General features: G+C 40.7%; 4 protein-coding genes across 4 annotated transcripts; all 4 read left to right on the top strand.

The window, feature by feature from the left end:
* Positions 1-784: 784 nt before the first annotated feature.
* On the top strand, positions 785-8,374 carry pes (pescadillo). Its single transcript, XM_063897917.1, has 15 exons — positions 785-969; positions 1,182-1,261; positions 2,224-2,377; positions 2,600-2,709; positions 3,156-3,327; positions 3,473-3,562; positions 4,506-4,622; positions 4,940-5,017; positions 5,699-5,788; positions 6,163-6,293; positions 6,396-6,521; positions 6,906-7,090; positions 7,391-7,530; positions 7,618-7,785; positions 7,953-8,374. Exons 1-15 carry the CDS (start codon positions 946-948, stop codon positions 8,028-8,030), a joined length of 1,743 nt encoding a protein of 580 aa, XP_063753987.1. The 5' UTR covers positions 785-945; the 3' UTR covers positions 8,031-8,374.
* A 1,451-nt stretch (positions 8,375-9,825) lies between these two features.
* On the top strand, positions 9,826-15,196 carry gal3st1a (galactose-3-O-sulfotransferase 1a). Its single transcript, XM_063897731.1, has 3 exons — positions 9,826-10,082; positions 11,956-12,105; positions 12,468-15,196. The coding sequence occupies exons 2-3, from the start codon at positions 11,978-11,980 to the stop codon at positions 13,615-13,617; spliced, it is 1,278 nt and encodes a 425-aa protein (XP_063753801.1). The 5' UTR covers positions 9,826-10,082; positions 11,956-11,977; the 3' UTR covers positions 13,618-15,196.
* A 665-nt stretch (positions 15,197-15,861) lies between these two features.
* Positions 15,862-23,763, top strand: lztr1 (leucine zipper like post translational regulator 1). The gene is given in 22 exon segments (XM_063898075.1): positions 15,862-16,183; positions 16,265-16,460; positions 16,566-16,628; positions 16,718-16,774; positions 16,862-16,941; positions 17,032-17,140; positions 17,929-18,012; positions 18,104-18,161; positions 18,248-18,387; positions 18,467-18,668; positions 18,888-18,998; positions 19,143-19,235; positions 19,335-19,430; positions 20,092-20,266; positions 20,364-20,533; positions 20,681-20,929; positions 20,931-20,965; positions 21,252-21,388; positions 21,391-21,400; positions 22,186-22,291; positions 22,401-22,481; positions 22,925-23,763. Coding segments are annotated over 21 exon segments (2,325 nt in total). The 5' UTR covers positions 15,862-16,183; positions 16,265-16,308; the 3' UTR covers positions 23,042-23,763.
* A 1,950-nt stretch (positions 23,764-25,713) lies between these two features.
* cldn26 (claudin 26) lies at positions 25,714-26,370 on the top strand. Its single transcript, XM_063896262.1, has one exon. The coding sequence runs from the start codon at positions 25,714-25,716 to the stop codon at positions 26,368-26,370; it is 657 nt and encodes a 218-aa protein (XP_063752332.1).
* Positions 26,371-27,605: the final 1,235 nt, after the last annotated feature.

The raw sequence follows: 27,605 nt of genomic DNA, 5'->3' as shown, positions 1-27,605 counted from the left end.
TGTTTTAGTATTTATTTATTTCAGAGTTTTGTTTTTTTTAGTTTTTTTTTTATTGCTATTTTATTTTTTATCGAGCTGCTGCAATGTAAACATTTCCCAAATTGGGATCAATAAAGTACCTATCTATCATCTTATTATTGGATAATTTTTATGACAATAAAGGCGTCACATCACTGTATGTTTGTCAGTATTACTAGTTTCGTCATTTCCAGATCAGACAGTGTGTCTGCTATGCACTGAACTTATGATGTAATCTGGATGTAACAGAGGCACATTTTATTTACACAACTGGTAACTACTGTCAGATTTGCTTTACCTTTCCATCCCTCCGAGTCCAGTGTTCAGCCCTTTAAATATTCTTTGCATTTTGCAAAGAATACATGTTTAGGCAGACTGGGTCAAAGCCAGGATGCTCAGTTATGCATGTCAGGTCGCTTGGAACCTGGCTCATTCTTCTTGTGACCTACAAATGAAAAACAATAACCAGTTATCGCACCAATCTTTCAAACTTTTGAAATAACAGAAAGCAGTCAAGTGTCTCTCTCTCTCTCTCGCTCTCTCGCTCTCGCTCTCTCGCTCTCTCTCTCTCTCATTAATACGTTTATTAGAGGCAGGACTTTTAATTAATAGAGTACGCTATAAAATGAGTAGATAGATAGATGGATAGATAGATATATGTATAAGTATGTTATTCTGTATAATAAAAATGTAAGCATTTTTCAGGGCCATTGTTGTTTGTGCCTTTTCTTTTTTACACAGGCGGACAAACGGCCACCCCCTCACTTTTGGGTCCTAGTTCCTTCTCGCAGCGCCTCCTTCGCGCATGTCAAACAACACGTGCATTGGCTGCTGGAGTGGGTAGCTGTTGCTGTTTTTCTTAACTGCTTAATTTATATCCATTTAAATTGACCTACACTTGTTTGTAGGGTCACACATCACGTCTAAATGGGAGGCACTCAAAAGAAAAAGGTAAGAGTTGCCGTCGGGATAATGTCAGGCTCAGGCACTTTAATTACTGGACAACCTGATTAGCTAGTTAGCTAACGAAGCTAAAGTTTGTTTTACTGAACTTTTACAATCTTTTGGGAGTAGACTAACGTTTGAATATCAAAGCATCGAGTTAACTTGATTGTAGTACTTGTGATTATTTAACGTGATCATTTATCCTGTTTTTTTTTCAGTATGAGAGGGGCTCTGTCACCAACTACATCACCAGAAACAAAGCACGCAAGAAGTTATCGCTGAGTCTCCCAGACTTCAGGTAACCTCACTGTTCAGTGAAATACAGCCCTGCATCATGGTGCATGTGTTTGAATATATATACTCAATTCCCAGTTTATTAGGTTTACATGAGTGTATACCTTTATTTTACCTTACCTTGATAAAGGTTATAATGTTCAGATTTGTTTAAATTAGGTGTTTATTTAAGTGATAGGGACTTTTGGGGCTATAGTAAGTTAGTTACTTAGTTGTGTTTGCATTAAAATGACATACAATATTTAAAAAACGTCCCAATTATAAGAATTCCAAGATACACAATCCACACTGACAAAGAAGTTAGAGAAATGTAATTTATATTTTTTCCATCTGATTTATATCAATGGCAGACAAAATATTAAGAAGACCTCTCACTATAACGCAATACATGTCTCTGGCCAACAAAGCCATAAACTGCAGGCTCTGAGTTGTTCATTTTGTTGAGTAAACAGCTCTTTAAAACGACAAGAAATCAACAAAAATAGACTTCATGAAGGAATGATCTTCAGTTAGAGTTCATAAGTTATTACTGGGTTAGGAAAATGTCTGAATATTCAATTGGAAACTACTTTATAGACAAAATAGCGTGGACATTTTCATTTAGAGGCTCATTGTGTGAATAACCCCAAAACAGTCATGTTAACTGATTCTCAACTTTGTTTGCAATGTCCTTCTAACAACCAGAAGTATCCAGGGGACTTCTAGCTTGGATACTGATGTGTTCAAAATCAAATTGCTTTTCGTGTTTGTTGCTTTAATCTATAGAAAAGCATCAGATCGTCATATTTTAGAGCAGGAACCAGGAAATGGTTCGATTTGTATACTAATAATGAATCGAACATCTGTTCAAATCAGTTTACCAAATTGTTACCATTAATTCAACTATTATCAATAAATGAGCACTAAAATGTACATTGCAACCCCTAAACCACATGCATGAATTCATGATCTCTATGTGATTTTCAGGCGACTGTGCATCCTTAAAGGCATCTACCCTCACGAGCCCAAGCACAAGAAGAAGGTGAACAAGGGATCTACAGCCCCGAGGACCTTCTACCTGCTCAAAGACATCCGCTTTCTCCTGCATGAGCCAATTGTTGGCAAGTTCAGAGAATACAAGGTATCACCACATCTTTTTCAACAGTTCGTGTTCACCACGCTCTTCTGAACATGCTTATATTCACAAGTTTAATCAGGAAATTATTGTAATTGAGCTGTTTAATTCTGTTGTAGTCTTTTTTTGACTTTGGTGAAGGTTATAGATGTGTTAATGTTGTTTCTCTTGTGTTTATTAATGTTAGAACATGTAAACACTGTCTTATTCTGTGTTTCATCTCAACAGGTATTTGTACGCAAACTTAAGAAGGCTTACGGAAAAACAGAATATACTAATGCGCAGAGACTGAAGGAAAACAAGCCGACATATAAGTTGGACCACATCGTCAAAGAAAGGTGAGACGGTGTTAATCTGCACGATCGACACAGGAGGGCGCTGTTGAGCATCAATGTTTCTCCATGTGCCTATAAAGAATCAGAATCCCTTTATTGGTCCCACAGAGGGGAAATTTAAATGTGCTACTGCAGCAACAGAGCCAAAGACAGCTTTACAAAAGAAAATATGCAATTAAAAAATATGAAGATAAAGAAAAACACACATCCTGTAGTGAGATATGGCAGCCAGGTAAATATTGCAGAGTTATTAATAATGGCATATCTAAGTTTATATATTGCACATAAATTGTTATTGCACAACTAGTCAGTTTTTTTGTTGTATGTATGGGGGGTCTACCAGGGTAGAGAAGTAGAGTATTAGCATATTTCTATTGGCTTATTTTTAAAGCCAAGACTTCAATGTTTTAGAGGTTCTGTTTCCTCACTGGTTCTCCTTTTTGTGGCAGGTACCCCTCCTTCATTGATGCTCTCCGTGACATCGACGATGCCCTCTGCATGTGCTTCCTCTTCTCCACCTTCGCCCGCACAGGAAAGTGCCATGTTCAGACAATCCAGCTGTGCAGACGCCTCACTGTGGAGTGGATGAACTATGTGATTGCATCCCGTTCTCTCAAAAAGGTGCGACACTACTGTAAACCATCATTATTTGTTTGAAGTAAACATTCAAACAACAGATCAAATGGATGGGGGTTAAATGAGATATATCTAGAGTTCACTGACCTCTGTTCTGCAACGACCTAATCACCTGTCTTTTTCTTCATAGGTGTTCATCTCCATCAAGGGAATATATTACCAGGCTGAGGTGGTGGGACAGCTCATTACCTGGCTGGTGCCATATCAGTTCGCCCATGATGTGAGTACATGACGAAAGGCAGTCCACAGTAATGATGCTGACAACATGCAGGGACTTTACTATAATGGGATTACACCGACGCAGCTCTGATAGACTCATTATAAATTCAGAGCTTTGTATAACCACCTGCCGTAGCCCACTGCGTAATTAAGCCCTGCAGGCTATTTCTTTATTCAACACACAGACATTTATGGCCTTAAGAACTCATCATTTCTCTTTATATACATGACACCTACACAACAGGGCCGTCGTATAACAGTTTTTAGTCGAGGCCTTAGCTTCCCACTGTCATTTTACAGATTAAAATGCTTTTGTTTTTTTTTGCCGTTGACAAATTGCTAATTGTCAGATGCCCCAAACTGTGTTTTTAAAAAATGTACCGACACAGCCTTAAAAGTCATGTTCCCCCTTGAAATAACCTTGTCTATTTTTTATTTAATAGGAGCGCATTTAGACTTCTACAACAATATGCATTAACCATTATTGTGGCATGTCATTAAAATGTGTCATAAAATATATATTAAAAAAAGAATTCAATGAGGAGTAATGCTGAATTACAGAAGTTCGGGTTACTCAGACAAAGGTTCTAAACACTACTATTTACCGAGTGTGGGCTCAAATGCACAATAAGCCTCATTCTCCTAAACAATCATTTATTAGATGTTAAAATGAACGTAGGTGAACTCATTAAAATGTTGGGTATTTAAGATCTGTGCATGCGATGAAATAATAGCCTTGGATTGTGCCAGAGATTGTTCTGTAAATTTGTGACATAACAAAGCAAACGTGTGTCTGTAAGAGCAGGGTTACCTGGGGCCAATGAAATGCCATAAACTGCCCCAAGGGTGTGTGTGTGCTCGGGGATTATAAATTGCTCTTCAGTGTACGCACTCGTGTTTGTTTGACCCTGCGACTTAGGTAAACCCTATGTTTTCCCTTTCAGCACCCAACAGACGTGGACTACAGAGTAATGGCTACTTTCACAGAGCTGTACACCACTCTCCTGGGGTTCGTCAACTTCAGACTCTACAATTCCCTCAACCTGCTCTACCCACCAAAGGTATATTGGACTCAACATCACCAGGGATTTTCTACATAAATATATATGTCGCACACATTTAATCTGTAAGGTAATTTCGGGTGGCCAGTTAAGACAATATTTGTTTTACAATAATTGTTAAAGTAATGTATTGATTATGTTTTTAATATATATATATATTTTTAATTTGAGTCAAATAAAAGCTTGGTGTGTGGACTAAAATCTTCAATTTGAATCTCTTATTTTGAGTATAATATGTGGTTATAAACAGTTACGCTGCAGGAATACAATAAGGATGTATTGCTATAACCCTGTTAATGTTCTCCCTCCTTCTGCAGCTGGACGCTAAAGCAGAGTCCGAGCTGAAGGAAGCAGATGACGATGACTACGCCATGAATTCAGAAAGCTACCTTGAGGTAAGGCTCCATCACAATGATGTCCGGGGTCTTTCAAAAGTTATCGTTAAATACATTGTTATGTAACTGGGAAAACTGAGCACTGTGGGTTTAGTCCTTTCTATATCATTAAAATAAATATATTATTTATACCTCATATTTACTTAAATCCCGGTGCCACAAATGTTGACTTGTTTATTGCTGATTTGTTTGTTTGTTTGTTGACTTGTGTGTCAGCTACTCTGCTGTGTTGATGAGTGGGCTCATAAGGAATCTCCATTGTTTTCTTCGAAGTGCAAATCTTTCTGAACACTGCATTTTAATTTATTTTACATCTTTACCTCCTTATTGTTGTTATTGTAAATATTCTTATCTAATTTTTGCATTATTTTATTTATCTTATTTGCACTATGTATGTTGTTGTTGTTGGAGGAGCTTGGGATATAAGATTTTCCTTGCCAACATATACGCTGTATCAGCTGTGCATATGACCAATAAGTTCAACATAGGACATCTTTTAATCTTTAAAAATGATCAAAGATATTATGTTATTATGAACTTGTAGTACTGCAAACTACTGTGTTGGTTTTATTTAACTGAACTGATGTGTGTTGCTTTTTATGCACGTAAGGAAATGGTCATTGTTTATGCTACTCACATTATTAGATTGTTGTTCTAAACTGTGTGTTTTTGGCTGTGCAGAAACTGTCAGCTCTGAGTACGAGTCTGGCGAAGGTGGTTTCCACTACAGAGGAGGAGGAGGCTCAACTCGACCAATTTCCTGTTGAAGACGTAAGAAAATCAGTTGACAAAATATCCGTCTGAGATACTGTATCTTATCTGTTTGATTGGTACTGAGAATAAAACAATGTCACGGTGATGTCAGTCAGTAAAAATAACTAATTGGTCTCTGAAGGCAGAGGTTGCATATATTTGTCAGAGGAGTTGAAATTTGTCGAAGTGTGGGACTGGGGATTACAGGTTTTATGTTTGGTTGCTAAGGTTGACCTGCTTGTGATGTGGGGAGCTTGTTGTGCCCTACTAAGCAGAGACCGTTCTCAGACGTTATTTTTAGTGCTGATCTTCCCTGATCTAACAGAAGCCTTAAAACGGTGTGTTTCTAATCCTGCAACATCGGCTATAACTGTTTTCTTTTACTTCTTCAGGAGGACTTGGAAAAGATGGAGGCCAGAGAAAGAGAACAGAAAGAGCAGGAGGCTCAGAAAAAGCTATTCGAGGGACACAAGTTCTTCCTCAACAGAGAGGTGCCCAGAGAGCCGCTGGCGTTTCTCATCAGGTGAGTGAGAGCGGTTGCAGTGAAACTCAGGGGAGACATTTACAAGCAAAATTATATAGGGCTCAAACTGATAAGCTCATTTTTTTGGCTGCTGCCTTCCAGGTGTTTTGGTGGCGAGGTCTCCTGGGACAAGTCTGTTAGCATCGGCAGCACGTACGAGGTGACGGATGAGACCATCACACATCAAGTTGCTGACAGACCCAACGTTGACAAACAGTATATCAACAGGTAACTGAGTGTTTGATCTAACACATGTCCTCTATGTTTCAAAGTCAGGAAATGTAAGTTCTTTATTTTCAACATGTAACACACATGTTTTATTACAATCAATTACATTCACTGTGTATTTCTGGGTCCTAAATACGGGATGTCTGCCCTATACATGACCATGTCCTCCACAATGGCTCCTTTCAGAGTCATGTTTCCGCTGCTTCCTCAAAACAACCCTGTTCTTCATCGTGTTTGACAGACCCTGTCCTCTGTCTTTATCCCATTCTGCATTTTGAAAGGGTCACGTTGATTCCGTCCCGCCTGCCAACCCCCTTATGTATTTTATAAGCGGAGAGGGAAAGTCATGACATACACTGTTTTACTTTAATACTTTGTTTTCAGATACTACATCCAGCCCCAGTGGGTGTTCGATTGTGTCAATGCCAAAATTGTCCTGCCTGTGGAGGACTACTTCCTTGGAGTGACTCTCCCTCCTCACCTCTCTCCCTTCGTGGAGGAGAAGGACGGCGATTACGTGCCTCCTGAAAAACTAAAGATCATGGCGTTGCAACGAGGAGAAAAACCTGGTATAAATCCAATAATTTCTCTTCAATACCATACTTATAAATATCTTTTTATTGTGTCCTGACTGAATCACAGGGATTTTTAATCAGGCTGTAGAGGTAAAGAACTTCAATGGTCACACTGTGATCACACACTGGTGATTGCTCTTGGCTGCATCTGTGATAAACTAGATGACATCTTAGGTGTTTGATATTTGACAAGGAACAAAAGTGTCAAAATGATCAGATCGTTAAGCCTTAACAGGATGCATAATAATTCAGAGACCATGGACCCATCATTCACATATTTTACTTCCATCACAGCCCAGGAAGAAGAAGAGGAGGATGAGGAGGAGGAAGAAGAGGATGAGGATGATGACGATGAGGAAGAAGAAGAGGAGGAGGAGGAAGAAGAAGAAGAGAATAATCTGAAGAACTTGGAGAAACAAAGATCCCAGGGAAAGGTAAGAGATGTTTGCCCTCTTTTCCTTATAACCCCTGTGTTATCCTGGTTACACAAAGAGTGTATCATCAACTCCTCTGTCTTTTAGTCCCTGTCAGTCAAAGTGACGGCTGGGAAAATGAAGGTGGAAAACCCAGCCCGCCTGGAGCAGGAGGAGAAGGCAGAGGAAAAACGTCTCGCCATCATGATGATGAAGAAAAAGGAAAAGTACCTGTACGACAAGATCATGTTCGGAAAAAAGCGAAAAGTCCGAGAGGTATGTTCCCGTTTTTCATTATCAATGGAATATGTATGCAACCTTTTGAACATTGTATCCCTTCATTATGACCTCATTTAACAATATTGTAGCTGCTGTGTGCAGAGTGTATTCAAGCCCACTGACGACCCCTAGAGTTCACCTCTCTAAATCTGCTTTCCTTACAGGCTAACAAGCTGACTGCCAAGAGGAAGGCCCACGATGACGCTGAAAAATCAAAGAAGAAGAAAAAGGCCAACAAATGAATCATCTGATTATGTATTTGGCAGATTGACTTTGTGTATTTCCATTCTTGAGGCAGAGTGTATTACAGGTTGGCATTTCTTATATTAACTGTAATCCTGTGTGTGTGTGAGTCTGATGCACCTGATGTGGGTGCAGGGACCTCTGCATGAGTTCAAGATGAGATGCAGGATGTGGCATATGCTGATTGTGTAATTACTAATGTTAAAGTGACTTTTTGTGTTTTGTTTGTATGAAGTGTTCTACATTACACACACACACATTTCTTCCACGTTGTTAAAGATGTTCATGTTAATGGTCTTTATTTTAAAGTAAAAACTAAAATTAAAAACCCTGTTACTTGTGATCTTGCAGCAGTCATACATGAGTTCTCTAACTGTTTATTAACACTGTGTGTTTCTCAGTACTACCTCCCAAGTGGATTTTGTACTTCATCTTTTAGTTTCTTAGGGAAACACGAGGGAGACTCAGACACACAGCTGGAATATATGAACCAACAAATTAAAAGGAAATAAAAGTTGTGTTCCTTACCTCCTCTGCTCGCATGTCGTGGGAGGAATTTAGACACGAGGAGGAAAGTAATCGATGTGCAAACTGATCAAAAGTAGAGCCTTCAGTGTCTTAACCAGCAGTTGAGGTACCTGGGTTTGTCACTACAAAACAGCTGTGTTTGGATCCGAAGGAGAGCCTACTCAAAATGTCAGATACAGAATGTCCCTCAAGAGCCACATCTGTCCAGGCTGAGGTCTCTGCTGCTGTCGGGGGCCTGTCTTCACTGATTTGTCCACACATGGGCAGTGGGTGTTGATGACAGAGGAGCTTGAACCTCTGCCCTCTTGAGACGCTGCTGTGATCGAGGTGGGTCAAAGGCCAGGCCAGCCATGTCCCGCTCTCCTCAATCTCCTCATTCAGCTTGTCACACTCCATGCCCCCTCTCGCCCTGATCTAAATTCCACATGTGCTCACGCAGTCCGGGTTTCAGCCTGGCACTCTGCGTGCCTGTTAGACCAAACAAAAGCAGCAGTGTTGTGCTGGAGCCTGGTGAGTGTGGGATGAGTTGTGCGAATCTATTGCACTCTCCCGAAACTGGGGTCCACACTAATGGATGAAGCGTTATGACCACATACTGCCACGTCCTGCCTGACGGAGCCAAATGGACTTGGCAGACATGATTGAATATTCATTTCATTCTCTATTAAAAGGTCCACTATCTTGAACAAGGGGCTGTATTGAGTTTCACAAAGATAACATAACTTGTAGGCCACAGAGTTGAAAACAACTCTAAATAAAAGATATGTTAATTATGTAAAAATAAACCCTATACGCTGTATTGTGATGTGGAAATCCAGTACGTGAATGTTTGCTTAGATAATTGGTTAGTCTGTTGTGCAGACTTTTATAACTGTCCATTGTACCCTGCTCACAGAGCACGTATAGAAACGGCTTGCTTAATACGCTTTATAAACCATACAGACACGAGCTGTACTGATCTAGTGGTACAATTAGAACCTTTGTGCTTTGGCTTTATGCATTTGTTCGTTTTATGCTGTTTTCCATCCCACCTATCAGCTTGCAGCTCAGACTTCAGTGTCTACCCTCAATAAGCCCTCTGTATGTAGACAGATAATAGGGACAATACAGCCTCTTTCCTCCCTTCCCTCCTTTTTTTTTACACTCATTGGCAAGTGCTGGTCCCCTGACAGAGCCCCTGACGTCACAGGCGGGAAGATGAGCCTCCCTGCAGACCTTAATTCAGCAAGATCACTTTTTGGAATTGAAAGTTAAAGGGGGAGGCATCAGGTGTTCATGCAGGGAGGCAGGCAGAAAGAGGAGAAGAGAGGCAGCAACCAGATGAATGAGCTCAGCAGCAAGGGGCATATGATAAGGAGAGCGCGGGACTGCTATAGCACTATGTGTATGTTGAGATCAGACTTAAGAAGTACATCTGGAGGAGGGAGATCATATATTAGTGGTCCGACACTGGATGCAAAGAAAAAGGACAATGTGGTTGGACGAACACTTCCTTTAGTTTCTCGTTGGATCTATGTATGAAGGTAAGACATCTTACAATCTTTTGTTTGTAATAAGCGTTCCTCAAGATTACCGCTTTGTTTTACTGATAATGGTCTTTATCATGGTCGAAAGAATACAGGAATTTCATGCGAAATTACAAAAACATCACTACAAGTACCAAAAGTACTAATTCATCACCTTTATGTTGCAGCTGTATATTAGCTTCAGTTATGCTGCAGGATAGCTGGTGAATTTCACAAAGAGAACAATAAAATGTTCTTAACATGTAATAACACATCATACACTGTTTGTCACATTTTAATGTAGTAAACTGATTCCTTAAGTTACTACAGCTATTCGATAAATGTAGTGAAGTCAAAAAGAACAATGTTTGCCTTTGAATTGTAGATACTATGAATTAAGAAGAGGAGAGATTAATACTCAAGTGAAGTGTGGGTTGGACGTAAAGTCATACAAAGCTAAATTGAGACTGTAAAATTGGACGTCTTAGTTCTAGATAATGAATACAGGTATACTTTGTCACACATTGTGGACACATGCAAGCAAACAATGATAAACTTATATCAAATTAACATTGCCTTGTATTTGTCCAATAGGATCTCAGCTTTGAAGGTTATTGCAAGCATATCACTGAAGCCGGAGATAAAATAATGTAACTTAAAATTCACTCTACATTTGTAGGTGACCTCAAGCTAGCCCTGTCCTCAAATGTCTCACAACAGAGTGGCTTCTGATGGCAGAGAGAAAGAGCTCTCACATGCCTCCATAATAGCCCCTTCATGGAGTCCAGACAAAGAGCAGAAATAGCCTTTTTTGCTTTGTTTGGAGAGTATTGTCTGTAAAATGCTCTGATGAAAAGACTGAACCTAAAATGTAACGCTATAGTTCATAGGGCACACTGTAATCCAAAACAGCTAACAACATGGAAGCTTGGGAACTAAAACCAAAGGTGAACTGAATCCATAAATGAATAATAAATAACACACTGGATACCAAAAAAAGAGACCATACTTAAGACTAGACTGGGATTAAGTCTGCGTTTTTCAAAAGGTAAAAAGGCAATCATAGTTTAAATGTATTATCCATTTATTAACACTTTGGTGTGCCATTAAGAAGCGTGATCATGGACAAACGTACTTACAAAAAAATGAGGAAACATGTCCCTAACACCATAACATATGATGAGCAACATGCACAGCTCTAACAACAGATATATGCCTACAAATGGAAAGAAAAGCAAGTACTCCTTCACGACCTGCTCTTTGTGGGGTCCCATTAGGTCAAATAATGATGAAACTTCTTGGTGGCCAGTGTCACCTTGTCACCTGCGCAGCTGAGTCAGCGGATAGCTTGTCTGGCGGCAGTCCGCAGAGGGGGGATTGCAATATCACTTTCCACAGTAATGCATTATTCATTTCATGTGACAGCTGAGAAACAAAGGGTTGGTCATTACAGGTCGCACATATGTCATATTGTACCTCACCGTGCAATTTGAAGTACATCCTGTGTTTGAAATGTTTATGAAGTGGACTGTCAAGTGGAATGAGGCTCACTGTCCAATTGTGTCACTGAGAATCTAGCTTCCTGTTGGACAATATTCATGAGCACCTTAAAATATAGTCCACCTGATGACAGCACTGTACTGTAGTATCATTTATTTGTCCTCCTGTTATTTTGACCCCTCCTTTAGAAACCAGAGAACAAAGATAGTAATCTATAAGGTCACTTAACACTATAATTTACCTCCAAGTCATCATCTGAATAAATCATTCAAGCGGTGTCAGTGTGTTCTTTCGAGCTTGCCCGAGATTACATAATACTCATAATTGTGGTATCCATCTAAGACCAGCAGGTACATGCTCACTGTGACGATAGTGTTTTAATGTTTTAAAGGTAATCCTGATTCAGCGGGACCATGGCTGTCAGACAAAGGCGGCATTGGAGGTCTATGTGCAAAGGCCTGGTGCTGGGGACCCTCCTGACCAGCTGCATGATCCTGCTTTACTGCCTCTCCACTTCCCAGACCCCCTTCAGTCTGCCTGAGTGAGTCTCATAACACTGGTGTTCATGTGTTCTCTTTAAAACATGTTGCATTATGTCTAACTTCTTAAGCATTTGTAATTTAGAGCTGGGAAAAAAAAGCGTGTTCATTTTAAGTAAGTTTAAGTGGATGATAGGTTTACTCTTAGATTATTCTTATTATTTTGAGTCACACAGTGTTTAGTGTGTCTAGTCCATGTGTTAGTCGAAAGCAACTTTGTGGTCTTCAGAGTATATAGGACATTTCTTTTTTGTTTAATTCTTTCTCAAGTGTGGTTGTGTGCTGCTTTTTTAAATGATGTGTAAGACTACATTTCCACGTCATTATCTTCACATTTATCATTTGATTGTTTTCCTGTCTGCAGGGTGCCAGTGCCTTACTCCTGTGCCCACCGCCCATCCCAGCTCCATTCGAAACCAATCACCAACAGCTCCCAACAAACCACTGGCCAGACCTGCACTCCTAAAGTTGACATCATGTTCATGAAGACCCACAAAACAGCCAGCAGCACCTTCCTCAACGTCCTGTTCCGCTTTGGGGAAAAGCACCGGCTCAAATTTGCCTTCCCTGACAGCAGAAATGACTTCTTTTATCCGTCAGTTTTCCAGCGTTCCCAGGTTAAAGACTACAGACCTGGAATGTGCTTTAATATTATCTGTAATCACTTGCGCTTCAATGCACCCGAGGTGGCCAAGCTGTTACCTATGGACACTTCCTACATCACTATCCTGCGAGACCCTGCAGAGCTTTTTGAGTCCTCCCTCCACTACTTTGGCAAGCTGGTACCTTTTACCTGGAAGATACCAGGTGACGATAAGCTGACTGAGTTTCTGCGTGAGCCCCATCACTACTTCGACCCTGAGGGCTTCAACTCTTTTTACCTCAAGAATCTTCTTTTTTTCGACTTTGGACAGGACAACACTCTGGAGCTGGATGATCCTCGTGTAGAACAGGGAATCAGATTCATCGCTGACCGTTTTCAACTCGTCATGTTAGTGGAGTACTTTGAGGAATCACTCATCCTGCTTAAGGATGCCCTCTGCTGGGAGATGGACGACGTGCTCTTCTTCAAGCTCAACGCCCGCAAGGGATCCAAAGTGTCTAAACTCACCCCAGAGCTGAGGGCCAAGGCTCTTGAGTGGAACGCTATTGACTGGAAGCTATACCGGCATTTCAACCAGACTTTTTGGAAGAAAGTAGATGCGTATGGACGGCAGCGGATGGCTGAGGATGTGGCAGAGCTCAGGAGAAGGAACGCAGAGATGGCATCCATCTGCATCGAGGGGGGGCAAGCTGTAGAAGCAGGCAGCATCCAGGAAACAGCCATGCAGCCCTGGCAGCCCATCGGAGAGAAGTCCATCATGGGCTACAACCTTAAGAAGAATGTGGACAAGGCACATTGGAAGTTGTGCCGAAAGATGTTGACGCCAGAGCTTCAGTACTTAACAGAGCTGGGGGTTAACCTGTGGATCACCAAGCTGTGGGGCCATGTCAGAGATATCATCAACTGGTGACTATACATGTGAGCGGGAGGGGCCAATTCAACCCAGACTGTATTTGAAAAAGAAGAATCTGATTGTGGAAGATAACGTGAAATGTTTAAAGTTTCTGACACATTTCAATCCTATGACTTGCTCATTTTATTGAAGGGTATCTACATTGACTTGAATTAATTGGATTGTGCATTGTAGTTTGCTACTCGCAGATTAGTCCTCATATTGTTAGGTATTGTACTAAGTGTTCTTTCTCTCAGATTGTTCTAGTGGAGTGGATAAGTGAACTATGAAGTTCAGGTTTTGTAAGCTCTTTAATGAAATAAAGACAATAATGTTGCCATCCCTGCCATTATTTAAGGGTGTTTGGTAGAAAAAATGCTACCTCACTGAGTTAAATATTGTCAAATGATCTTGTGTGCATCCCCGAAAGTTAAGAGAGCTGAAAGCCCAGGGCTAAAACACAGATGTGCAAATAGTGAACGTAAGTACTACAACCCACTTTTGTGTCTATGGAGAACAAAATCGGACATTATTTTAGAAATAATTGAAGAAATGCAGACTTTTATACTTGTCATAACAAGGAAAACACAGGTGTAGCTAATAATCTTAACGATTGCACAATTCCCAGAGCTGCTCAAATGTAGCCATCGTTATTAATAGTAAAAACACCTGTGCACCTTGTGCAGCAACATGTCAAAATGTCTGTCAAAGGGTCTGATGAATAATGTGCAAAGAAATCAAATAAAAAATAAATGTTCTATGCAATCAAAGAGACATTCTGAATGCTTTGTTTTGCTTGCAAGTTTTGAAAGAATCTGATATAAATGATGTTGATTTTTTTGCTATATAATAACACATTTGTGCTTCTTCAGAGCACGTAGCCAATTATCCTTTCTGTGTGTTTGAGGTACATTGCCGATGTTTTGGAGGGTGGCTGCAGAGAGACAAAAGAAAATGCAGTGTCAGCCAAGTTAAGGTTTACCCTATCTAGGAAGGACCTATGGCAATGACTCACAGTGTTTAACTCCACCTCCTTGTGTTTACACTGCCTCATTATCACATCCTGCTGAAGTAAAAGGAGTTAAAGTGAGGATTACATCAATGTTGTTGCTGTTATGCACTCTTTTACTCATTTATTTGTTAATGTCTATCCAACACACAGACACAAATATGTATGTATATGCAGTATATATATTTATTCTGTATTTCTATGCATTGAATATTTTGTAAATGTGTTTTGTAATTAATAATGAATTTAGTTATGAGTTACTTGTACTGTAACTTGGTCCTCCATACTTTCCTGGCAATACATGATAATCTTCTCATCCTCAAAGTGAAAATTACATGTAATATTGCAATATCTTTGAGTGTTTCCTCCTTAATACTGTATAAAAAGTATCAAGAGTGTTGTTTCTTCATTGTGTATATAGCATATCAACATCTTAGTACATGCTGAAACAATATCTAGTATTTCAATTATGGGCCAAGATAAACCAAATCTGCAGTAAGTCACAGGAACCAGTTGGAGGTTCAGTTCTGTCGAATATAGTTGGGTTGCAGATTTTAAACCAAAGTAGGACCTGCTGCTGAATGTAAGAACCATTAATAAACAACTCGTGTAAGAATAAAATGTGCTTGAGTGATTTCTTATAAAAACTGTATCAGGTATATTTTATAGACAATAATCTACAATGGCTACAGTGTGAGAGGAAACAGTTTTGATATGAGCTTTAGTCTACTTAGTAAAAGTATTTCTTGCTTACCTTTTTTTTGTATCATCGACGAAGTGCAATACCACATTGCTCTTACAAGTATTAAAACAGGATAATATAATAAACATAATAATGTAATACTTTGAAAAGACAAATTCTGCATCACGGCTACTTTCACCTGTGATACATCAAGTACACTTACATTTGGCTAATAATAATTCTGTAGTACATATTGTTCTGAAATTGGCCATTGTGCAGAATGAATACTTTTACTTGTGTTTTGAGAACATTAAGATGCTAAAACTTATGTAAGTAAATTAAGTAAAGATTGTTTACCTCGAATGGCAAAAGCATGCTTTTTGTTTTTTAGTTTTGTGTCTTATAATAATAATAATAATAATAATAATAATAATAATAATAATAATAATAATAATAATAATAATAATAATAATAGTAATATCACATTACCCTTAATATCTTTATCAACACTTGGAAATACAGATACATGACAGGAAGTGACGTACTTATTAATAGTCGTCTCGCGCTCGGGGGCGTGGTCGTGCTCTTTAATGACAGCACTTTTTGTTTTGCTAGTTGAGCTTTAGCTTTAGTGGCTTTAAGTGCCTTGTTGCAAACTCATTTACTTAGCATTAATACTAGCATTAATGTTGAACTTTTTCAGGCAGGTATGTAATTGTAAGCTTGGTATCCGTCCGTTAACTTCTCGTCCGTTTTAACTGTTAGCTGTTGCTTGTTTTGCAGATTAGCACGAAGCTAGCTATGCAGCTAATGTTAGTTTGCATCGCTAACTGTTAGCCCGGAAGACCATAATCCTTCAACGTTATTTAGCGGATTTAAGTTTTATCTAAAAGGTAATTCAGGATTACAATAACACTATCTCTCATGATGGAGGGTTGACTTTTAAGCATGGCGTTAACTGTATTTCCCTGCAGATGAGTGGCCCTGAGAAGTGATTCAGTCGGATGAGTTAGCAACAATGTCCTGTAAATCAACCAAAGTGGCCCCGAGTGTTGATTTCGACCACAGTTGCTCCGACAGCGTGGAATATCTGACGCTCAACTTTGGCCCTTTTGAGACAGTTCATCGCTGGAGAAGACTCCCTCCATGTGATGAGTTTGTTGGTGCAAGGTAACATGTTGACAGATGAGTAGGTGCAGCTTTATATGACTTCCCCTGCTTAATTTGCTCATGTTCAGCATTGTATTCACCCTAAACTTCTTCTGTTCTATATAGGCGCAGTAAGCACACTGTTGTGGCATACAGGGATGCCATTTATGTGTTTGGTGGAGACAATGGGTGAGTAGAACTGGTCAGTGGCAAGTTTTTCTCCATTATCCTTTATGCTCACTTCATCACATGCGTTTACATTTTGTCTTTCCAAATAGGAAGAACATGCTGAACGACTTGCTCCGTTTTGATGTGAAGGACTGCTCATGGTGTCGGTGAGACTGCAACATAAACACTTGCAAATAAAACAACTACAGGCTGTTGAATTAGATGTATTGACTTTTGTCTGATGTTCACTACAGAGCCTTCACCACTGGAACGCCACCTGCTCCCAGATATCACCATTCAGCTGTCGTCTACGGCAGCAGCATGTTTGTTTTTGGTAACCCATGGTTCTTTATAGTACAATAATTCATTAGGTAAACCCACTTTTAATTCAGGTGGTATTGATGCTTGACCTCATATTTTTCAGGGGGCTACACCGGAGACATCTACTCAAACTCAAACCTAAAAAACAAAAATGACCTTTTTGAGTACAAGTTTGCAACAGGGCAGTGGACTGAATGGAAAGTGGAGGGGAGGTACTGTTTAGTATTTGTTAATATGATCAAGTTTTATTTCTATGATTATTTATTATATATATTTTTAAAATCCAGTTGGCTCTAGCTGATTGTTTTGTGTTTCATCTCCATGTGTTGGCTCTTCAGTTTCTATAATTATATAAAATACACTGCCCGGCCAAAAAATAGGTCAAAAGCCTCTGGGGGGCAGTGCTATGATACGGGGTTGCTGCAGTTGGTCTGGTCTAGGTTCAGCAACGTTATGTGCCCAAAGAATGAGGTCAGCTGACTACCTGAATATACTGAAGGACCAGGTTATTCCATCAATGGATTTTTTGATGGCACAGGCATTCTCCAAGATGATAATGCCAGGCTCAAATTGTGAAAGAGTGGTTCAGGGAGCATGAGACATCAGTTTCACACATGGATTGACCACCACAGAGTCCAGACCTGAACCCGATTGAGAATGTTTGGGATGTGCTGGAGAAGACTTTGCGCAGTGGTTCGAATCTCCCGTCATCAATACAAGATAAAAAATGAATGCAACTCTGGACAGAAATAAAGGTTGTGACGTTGCAGAAGCTTGTGGAAACGATGCCACAGCGAATGCGTGCCGTAATCAAAGCTAAAGGCGTTCCAACGAATATTAGAGTGTGTGACCTTTTTTTTGGCCAGGCAGTATATATATATGTCTTACACCTGGAAACAGCTGTTTTGAAATTTACCGGGGCATAACATCTATGTGATAACCAGAAACTCAGCACATCATATACAGAGTTCAGCCCTAATGTCTTTTATTTCTGTTTCAGCTTGCCCGTGGCACGGTCTGCACATGGGGCAACAGTCTATAGTGATAAACTGTGGATATTTGCTGGCTATGATGGGAATGCTAGGTATGTTTAACATCATTTTGTTGTGTTTTTCTCAATTGACAGAAATCCTTTTTTTGCATTTAATATTGACAAACATTTCCCCCTTGTTCAGGCTGAATGACATGTGGACCATTAATCTGCAGGATCGAGAACATGCGTGTTGGGAGGAGGCAAATATAATACATTATAAAAGAACAGATAGGTTTCCTGTCTCTGTGAAGTATGCGTATAAAGTCTGTGCCTTTGTGTCCATCAGATCGATCAGAGTGGTGAGATTCCTCCTTCTTGCTGCAACTTCCCTGTAGCTGTATGCAGGGACAAGATGTTTGTGTTTTCTGGTCAGAGTGGAGCCAAGATCACCAACAACCTCTTCCAGTTTGAGTTCAAAGGCCACATGTGAGTACACCCTTTGCTATGACCTACCTCAGTCACTACTCCTGGAGTTGTGTCACCAATCATTGATCAAACTTCTCAGGTGGACGCGCATCCCGACGGAACACCTACTACGAGGCTCCCCTCCACCTCCGCAGAGACGTTATGGCCACACTATGGTTGCCTTCGATCGCCACCTCTATGTATTTGGAGGCGCGGCTGACAACACTTTACCCAACGAACTGCACTGCTACGATGTGGACTCTCAGAGCTGGGAGGTGATCCATCCCAGCATGGACAGTGAGGTATGGCTTTCAAAGATCTGTGTCAATGGAAAATAGAAGTGGATGAATAATTAAAATAGGAAACAGTTGGTGCTTACTTACCATTCCTACTAACCCCAAGTGTCAATACTTCTTTGCAGCAGAGTCTTGATCACAACAACATAGACGCTCCTTGAGTGACACCGTGGATGTGCGATTCTCCCACGTATTTTGAAGAATCTACTTGCTCTTTCCTCTCAGATGCCCAGTGGTAGACTCTTCCATGCTGCTGCTGTGATTCAAGATGCCATGTACATCTTTGGAGGAACTGTGGACAATAATGTGCGCAGTGGGGAGATGTACAGATTCCAGGTCAGTGTTGGAACATACAAGCACTTGATCTAAAGGCTTCGGTGCCTAAAAAAAAAGATCATGAACTTGAGATACTTGAACTGTCAAGCTTTTTTTGGAGAGTAGTTCTATCTGTCTTGAACATGTTTATTTTTCTTCTCCCAGTTCTCCTGCTACCCACAGTGTACTCTCCATGAAGACTATGGCAAACTGTGGGAGAATCGTCAGTTCTGTGATGTGGAGTTTATTCTGGGCGAGGTGAGTTTTTTTGTAAGCTTTTTAAAACGGCTTATAAACACGACAAGGTGACATTACCATCATCCAACTATAATGATTTTTCCGTCTGTGTTTTAACAGAGGGAGGAGAGAGTCTTGGGGCATATTGCCATAGTGACGGCCAGATGTCAATGGTTGCGGAAGAAAATCCTGCAGGCTTGGGATAGGCAGCGACAGGTCAGAGCAAGTATCATTTCCTCTGAGACAAGGGAAATCTCTTGGTTCTGTCCAAAGAGATTAAGACACAAAGAAAACAGCCAGAGGCGTTTGAAACTATCACACAGACAGGAAGATAGGGAAAACACAAACTCATTGCCATGAAATGGTAATTATTATATATTTTCTCTGATATTACATAACTGACATCATAGTGACACAACTCCCAGCTCCTGTAATCTTCATTCTGGTGTCAAACTGCCATAAGGCTTCAGCTGGCAGAAACTAGACTAGTCCAAATGAACGATTCCTATTCTAAAAATCGACCTTTGCCCCACTGTCGCAATACAATAGGATTGCCACTATAATAACTGCCAAGAACGATAATTTGTGTGCTTTAATATTGATTGAATATTCACATAACGTTAATAGAAAACAGGGCGTAACATAATGCAGAAAAAATAGTATGAAAGAGTTTCAGAATTGGTGCAAATCTTTTAAAAGGATCTTGCCTAAAACTACCTTTACCATCAAAATGCACTCATGTTTTCTGTCCAGAAATAAAAATCTGCCTTTTATTAAAGATTTGCTGTCTGTATAATATACAGTTGTAACAGTGAGAGGTGACCGCTATAGAGGAACCTCTGCCTGAATGTTAAACCAAGTGTTGCATAATCTACAGAAGACCAAACAAGACAGCGGGGAAGACAGTGACGATGGGGCAGCAGGAGCCCCGAGGGATTTCCCAGCAGGCAACAGGCCGATGCTAGAAGTATGCATCAGGGAAGCGGAGGCCCAGCCTTTTGAAGTCTTAATGCAGTTCCTCTACACGGACAAGATCCAGTACCCCCGCAGAGGTACCTTCTCTTGATGTTCGACCTGTTTATCAGCCTTTAGGTTCAAACCTGACAGGGAAACACTGATGCTTTGCCCCATCTTCTTTTTCTCCAAAAGGTCATGTCCAGGATGTTCTCCTGATAATGGATGTGTACAAACTGGCGCTTAGTTTCCAGCTTTCCCGCCTTGAGCAGCTGTGTGTGCAGTACATCGAGGCCTCTGTGGACCTGCAGAACGTTCTGAGTGTTTGTGAAAACGCAAACAAGCTGCAACTGGACCAACTCAAGGTACATCTGGATAACCATTAAACACGGCTGCAGAGGTCACTGCCCTCCAGTGGTGGAAGTTGAGGATGCCTTCAGTAGTTATTGTTTACTGTATATCATCTACTCTTGCTCTTATGACTCATGCTGACATGTTCTTTCTTCCTCAAGGAACATTGCCTTAATTTCGTGGTGAAGGAGTCCCACTTCAACCAGGTGATCATGACGAAGGAGTTTGAGCGTTTGTCCACCCCCCTGATTGTGGAGATTGTGCGACGGAAGCAGCAGCCTCCTCTCAGGCTGTACTCAGACCAGCCTGTGGACATCGGGACGTCCCTGGTGCAGGACATGAAGGCTTACCTGGAGGGAGGCGGCCTGGAGTTCTGCGACATAGTCCTGCTGTTAGACGGACACCCAAGACCCTGCTCACAAAGCCATACTGGCAGCCCGGTCCAGGTAGAGACAACACCGGTTCCATGATCTGCTCTGTGCGCGTGCAGCAGCTAGAGGCAGTCATCTGGACCCTGTCTATTTGGTCATGAATGTGTAATGGTGTAGGGTTCATTTTCTTGCTCCAAAAATGAATGTTTCAATTGCTTTAAGCCACTCGTCTCTTATTTGTTCTTTTTGTTTGTAAAAGAAGAAGTAGAACATTAGAAAGTAAACCAAGGATCCAAAGGACATCTTGATTCATTTCATCTTGAGTTGTTTTTCTGACGCTTTTAACATGTTCTCTCCGCAGTTACTTCGAGGCGATGTTCCGCTCCTTCATGCCCGTAGACGGTCAGGTGAACATCTCCATCGGTGAGATGGTCCCGAGTAAGCAGGCCTTCGAGTCCATGCTGCGGTATATATACTACGGTGACGTCAACATGCCTCCGAGGACTCCCTGTATCCTTCTCACACTCAGACTGCTACATTTTCCTTTACAGGATTAAGATGTTTTACAGGCAGAGCTTGGGGACAGCAATTCAAACATCTTCATCAATTGTAAAGAAAAGGAATGATAAAAGAAGTGGCCATTTTGGAATGGGAACTGCTGTGGAGCAAAGGTCGGCTGAGAAACTTGTGTGATAAGCCGAGAGACCTGTCAATCAAGGAAACACTCTCAAAACACACTTCATATAGCTTCTTCTCTGTTGAGACCCAAACCTTTCTGTGGAGAAACGAAACTAAACAGCCAATTTCAGTACAGTCCTTACCTGTGAGTGGCCCACCCAACCAGGAGTATGTTCTTAGGCACAAGATGTAAAAACAAGTTAACCAGAGGAATATATTTAGGTTTACATTCCTGAACGTTTAGGATCAAAGGTGTTTGAGGTTAACAAAGGAATCACATCATTTTATCAGGATTCCTAAAAACGCTACAGTCAGCATCTAGTGGCCATTATCACAGCTGCATGTTTGATCAAACTTAATTCAGTGTTTGTGGTCTCTGACTGCACGGAATATAATGCAAGGAACAAACTTTGAATAGCTTTTTATATTCCTTCATTAACGCCACAAATGTATTGTATGTACAAATGTGTTAATGTCCCATGGTTAAGCTTGTTATAAAGCTGCCTAACCTCTGCTGATTAATTCACACGATGGTTTTGTGCAAAGTTAAAACCACATTTTACTTAAATGTAGCACATAGAGAAACATTCCATTCTTCCTTAACCCGTGATGAACAGCTATCTGTTCGCTGCACCATATTACTACGGGTTTTCCAACAACAGACTGCAGGCTTACTGCAAGCAGAACCTGGAGATGAACGTCACTGTGGAGAACGTCTTGCAGGTATTTGTTCCCCCCCCCCCCCGGGAAGGAGGAGTGACCTACTTGAAAACGTTTGTTTCTTGTTCACAGTGAATCATTTACTCTGTCCCTTCTCGTCTCAAACCTTCAGATTCTGGAGGCGGCTGATAAGACCCAGGCTCTGGACATGAAGAAGCACTGCCTGCACATTATTGTCCACCAGTTCATTAAGGTGGGTGGGCTTGTATCCGGGGCCCTGGGGGTTTGCTGCCCACTCTCTGCAGCTGAGCTAACCCTGTAGGCTCTGCTTCTCTGCGGGAGACGGACACCTTTGGCCTGCTAGTGGATCACCCTCCACCTTCTGCGTAGAGAGGAGGCTGTTTACAGTCTGGCCGGCTGTACAAGCACCCTCTCACATAGCGACGAGGGTCATAGTGCGACTCTGATTATTGTTTGTTATTCAGAGAAACAGCGCAGCAGCTAATTCTCACCCTGCCTCACTGCAGCGTTAGCTCTATTGTTAATGTTTCTCCTTCTTTCTGTTTACATTCATTTTTCCTGCATGAGCAATCAACCAACTGCTGCTTTTTCCTCATTTGACTCTGTTTGACTCATGGTCTGGTCCTAATTTGTGGCTCATTTTTTAAATTTCTTTGCTCTCCTCCCCTCCCAAAGGTATCCAAGCTCCCAAACCTGCGGTCGCTCAGCCAGCTGCTGCTGTTGGACATCATTGAGTCTCTAGCTACACACATATCAGACAAACAGTGTGCTGAGATGGGCTCCGACATTTAGGATGACGCTCAGAGCCGGGCTCTTTTTCTCCTCTCACAGAAGCCATACATCACCGCTCCACCTACTTCTAGTCATTCCCTCTTCCCATCCGCAGTACTCTCTTTACGTTGGCCCTCGTATGACTTAACCCACATACAGTAGATGGCATTTATCCATGCTGTATCAAACTGTTTTTACTCTTAAAGAGGAGAGACATCAGGATTCGGTTCTATTTTTGTTAAATTGTCCCTTTTTTATGTTTAGTTTGTCATTTATTTATTTTTTATTACAGAAGAAAATGTTTGCAGGGGTTTGTACTGCTCAGTATTGCTGGTGCATCTTTACATAGATATGCAGTGGACTGAAATAAATCATACTTCAAGTATCTCAGCTGTTCCCTGCTCCTAAAGCACCTTGATCAGAGTATACTATTGGATGGATTATTTATCTATACATCTGTATTCATCACGCATTATTCTCAACTCTGGACTAAATGTTGTAAGGAATCAAAATCATAATCTGAAAATAATTAGAACCTACGTTTGTCATAAAGCTATTTGTTTTGTTCATTGTTGTTGTCCTTGGCACACATCTTTGTAATACTGATCATCTCTTACATTGACTAACAGACGAGCGGTCTCAGTAGAGCGATGTGGATCTAGTGACATCAGTATGCTGTTATTCAATATTTACAGACATGGGTTTCATGTATTTAAAGCCTTAATAAATCTTATAGAGAATAAGCTGTGTTGGTCTGAGTCTCTGTGGAACTGACAATCAAGCTCGCGATATGCTTCCTCATCTTGTGTTTTTAGTAAACTGTCTTATTCAAGATTTTGCTCAAACATCCTTTGTCGTTATGAATGAATAATCAAATGTACAGTGGCAAAAGTAAGACGACTTTTCCTGTAGAAGCCCTGTTTTTCATTTGTTACTTACTCCTCTTAACTGCGTCAACTCAAATGTATTATAAACAACTGACACATTTGGCACTTATTTGAATATTCATGAATATTCTGATTGATTAAAGCAAAATAACATCTTATATAATAGGAGGAAGTATAATAATGTACACTATGTATACATGTGATTTACCACACCTGTACTAATCTAGAAAAACTCCAAATGCTTGAGAATTTCTTGAATTAGACATTGGAAAACTTGTAGGAACTTGTAGGTGTCATCATTAATCTGATGGACACACTGATTCAAGCCATATTTAAAATGCATTTAAATCCTGCACTCTCCCAAACAAAGAGCTACTTGGGATACTACGCTGTTTCTGCACAGGCTAAACTGCAGGACTGTGGACGGCCTCGTTCTGGATATGCAGTTTCTAAAAAAAGGTCAGTACTCTAGACTTCCTCAGCGCTTTGTTTCATTTATGATACCTTAGATTAAATCAAATCTCAAAGTAAGAAAGTCACGGATATGTGTTTTTCAAATCACGATGTGATACAGTTTCTTCTCAAAGACTCACAGTGGACTATAAACATATCTTTTTGTAAACTATAGTTATCATTTATATTGAACATTAACACAATTGTGATTTTTCATGAATTTGTACACAGCCCTTTGCTATAAACTAAAGCCATTGTAACCTATACGCTATGTGAAAAAAACTGAAGGTTAATCCTTGACCTTTCATCAAATTAGCCACGTCCTTCAGGGGTTTCAGTTTCCACAGATCCATGGATGATAAGGTCAGACAATGCTCCTTGTTTTGAAAGGGTGCACTCATTTCGCCTCTGCAGTGTTTTACACTGGCAAAAACAGTGAGCTAATTTAAATGAAATTGACTTTTATTTAATAAATGTAAATTGATATCTAAAATGCTTGTCTTTTAACAATAGTCAAGACAATCGGGGCAACCCTAAACATTTAAACTGTAGGGTTATGTGTGACCTAAATAAAATGGACTGATTGCAGGAAAATTTGCATTTAGTGAATAATCTAAGACTTTGTAACCGTTTATTTTGTAGTTATATGACAGATTCTACTCTTGGGATTGGGAATAAAAGGTGACCTAATTGTTGAGGCAGTAGATTGAATTCTCTGTTAGCTGCCAGTTGTACTGCAGGATGTGTAAAGACCCTCAGAGGAATTCACAAAGTGTTGGACTCTTTTGGACTGGGTTGTAAGTACTGATGCAGTGAGTACAAAGTGCTATTCATAGTCCAGATACTTGAGACACTTGGCAAACCGAAAGCTTAAAGGAGTGTTAATGTCTTGAACAAATTAATGCCCATGTCTCATCTGTGACATCAGAGGAACAACTCATCTGAAATAATTACATGTTTTAAGATGGACTGAATTTCACAGAAGTATGGGTCTTTCTGGAGTAGCATTTAGGTGTTCTTGTTTTGTGTGCACCTCCCATGCCCAGCTTGCTCATGTTCCATTCATTTAAGTCCGCTTGTGGGCGCACACCGTCCAGATTCCCGCTGGACATATTCGGTTTCATCTTAAAACAGAGTTCATTGTTCCCTGTGATGATATTGAACACTAAAAAAAGACAGTATGCCTGTTGTCATGCCATAGCCCATGGATTATCTCCCTCTTACTGAGGAGGCAGGGGGGCTGTTCCAGTGAGTCCTGACCCTCTGCAGGTGGGACGGGCCACAGAGCCACTCTGGATCTGCCAGCCTGGTACATACACCTGCACACCTGAGCAGGAAACAGAAGGGCAGAAGATGGTTTTTCTAACAACCAAAGTGATGCAAAGGACTGCACTCTTTGTGACGTTTGGGGGTTTGGTCACTTCTCTGATCACCACCTTCCTGCCATTTTGGAAGACGATGAACTCCGACCTGAACGAAGTGGAGAACTGGTTTTCTGGACTGTGGCACACCTGCCTCTACACGGAGGAGGTGGGAATTCAGTGTAAGGCCTACGACTCCATCATGGGGCTGCCGATGGACCTGCAGATCTCCAGGGTGCTCATGTCGGTGTCCATAGTCACTGGATGTTTGGCTGTCCTGGCTGCCTTCCCAGGACTGGAGGGGGTGGACATGTGTGTTGGGCTGCCCAGCATGAAGAGACTGTTCCTCGTCTTCAGCGGGGTGCTCTCCTGGTTGTCCGGACTCACCACTCTGGCTCCCGTCTCTTTTGTGGCCTACACAACTGTGGTGGAGTTCTGGGACGAGGGTTTTCCTGATGTGATGCCACGCTGGGAGTACGGAGAGGCGATGTTCTCTGGATGGTTTGGAGGTCTTGCTCTGATCATCGGAGGGACTCTGTTCTTTGTGGCTGTGTGCATGGGGGACTATGAACAGATACCACAAAGTGAGCCACGCAGCCCGCAGGCGAAGCACAGGACAAAGCACTACCAGAAGACAGAGGTTTTATAGATGCTTATTGCAAATGTGTCATTCACACATGACTATACTCCATATGGAGACCTGTCAGCTTGTAGTGCTGGCGTAATGACATTAATTGTGAATTTTGGCTCAGAAATCATGTCTGACCTAAGTGCATATTTTTGATTTGCTCGTTTCTGAATCAAATTGTAACACATTAATGTTTCTGTTTCTGTGTTATTCTGAGTTGACCTCACCAAGTGTCCCCAAACTATTAAAGTAATGTCCCATAATAAACAACTGCAGCAGTTATTTAAAGACCACAAAGAATGCAAAAATAAAATAGGATGGCAAAATGTCGTGATGCACATAAAACCTATTCATACAAATGAATTAGACAATCATTTTTAATTCAAGCAATACTTACACTTGACAAAATCAAAGTTGTTTTAGTTTTCTGACCATTTGAAAATGTTGTGGTACTGCATTTATGCACAAAAAAACGGGAAACACAGAAAATACAGGTTTTCACATAGTAGTATCTATTTATCTGTAGGATAAATATTTCATCTTTATAGTTTATAAACGAATATCTAATAAGCTTCTGTCATTGGTGGCACAGTAACCTACATGTACAGTTCTTACATAAGTATATAAAGATATATAGCAGTAACTTAGCAAAGTGGCTTCTCTTCAGCCCCACGAGTCAGTATATTACTACTAGGAATAATGAACATACATTAATGTCCAACGTCCGTGGTGCACAGGGTCTCTGATTCGCTGCCGGGCAGTAGGAGTGAATAGTTTAGCTGGGGTTGCATTCCAGTGCTGGAGCTCCTCTGTGTTAAATTTCGTTTCGGAAGGGTGGGGGGGGGGGACTTGGCACCGGCAGCTTCTCTTAGTCTTTAACACACTACTTGGCTTCAGTTTACTGCTCTTGTGATGATTAGATCTGATCCTGACACATGTTTTCAGTTTTTTGGACACAAGGTATCACTGGTGTAATGAAGTACATGTGCGCAAGTATTGTACTTAAGTACGATTTTGGGCTACTTGTACTTTGCTTAAAATGTTTTATTTACAGATTCATATTATTAGCTAATATAAATAAACAAAGAGACGTGATATAATGTATAATTATATGTTAAAATATCCAGCAGTAGTATTTAAAGGGATTAAAAGTAGCTCCACATTTACCAGATGGGATGAACGCAAAAAAAGAAAAGAAATGCAGTAGTTTAATATTCTAAAAGAGGACATCAAGTACAATACGTAGTTTTGTTACT

This window comes from Eleginops maclovinus, chromosome 12, assembly GCF_036324505.1.
Source record: "Eleginops maclovinus isolate JMC-PN-2008 ecotype Puerto Natales chromosome 12, JC_Emac_rtc_rv5, whole genome shotgun sequence".
NCBI classification, from domain to species: Eukaryota; Metazoa; Chordata; class Actinopteri; order Perciformes; family Eleginopidae; genus Eleginops; species Eleginops maclovinus.
The sequence above is the reverse complement of the archived record's forward strand: the minus strand, read 5'-3'. Positions and strand labels throughout refer to the sequence as shown.

Bases quoted from the DNA above. Each gene is read 5' to 3' on its own strand.
- pes (XM_063897917.1), top strand. From the start codon at position 946: ATGGGAGGCACTCAAAAGAAAAAG. The intron at 2,710-3,155 runs GTGAGACGGTGT...TTTTTGTGGCAG, and splicing joins GACCACATCGTCAAAGAAAG to GTACCCCTCCTTCATTGATG. The intron at 7,786-7,952 runs GTATGTTCCCGT...CTTTCCTTACAG, and splicing joins AAAAGCGAAAAGTCCGAGAG to GCTAACAAGCTGACTGCCAA.
- gal3st1a (XM_063897731.1), top strand. From the start codon at position 11,978: ATGGCTGTCAGACAAAGGCGGCATTGGAGGTCTATGTGCAAAGGCCTG. The intron at 12,106-12,467 runs GTGAGTCTCATA...TCCTGTCTGCAG, and splicing joins ACCCCCTTCAGTCTGCCTGA to GGTGCCAGTGCCTTACTCCT.
- cldn26 (XM_063896262.1), top strand. From the start codon at position 25,714: ATGGTTTTTCTAACAACCAAAGTGATGCAAAGGACTGCACTCTTTGTG.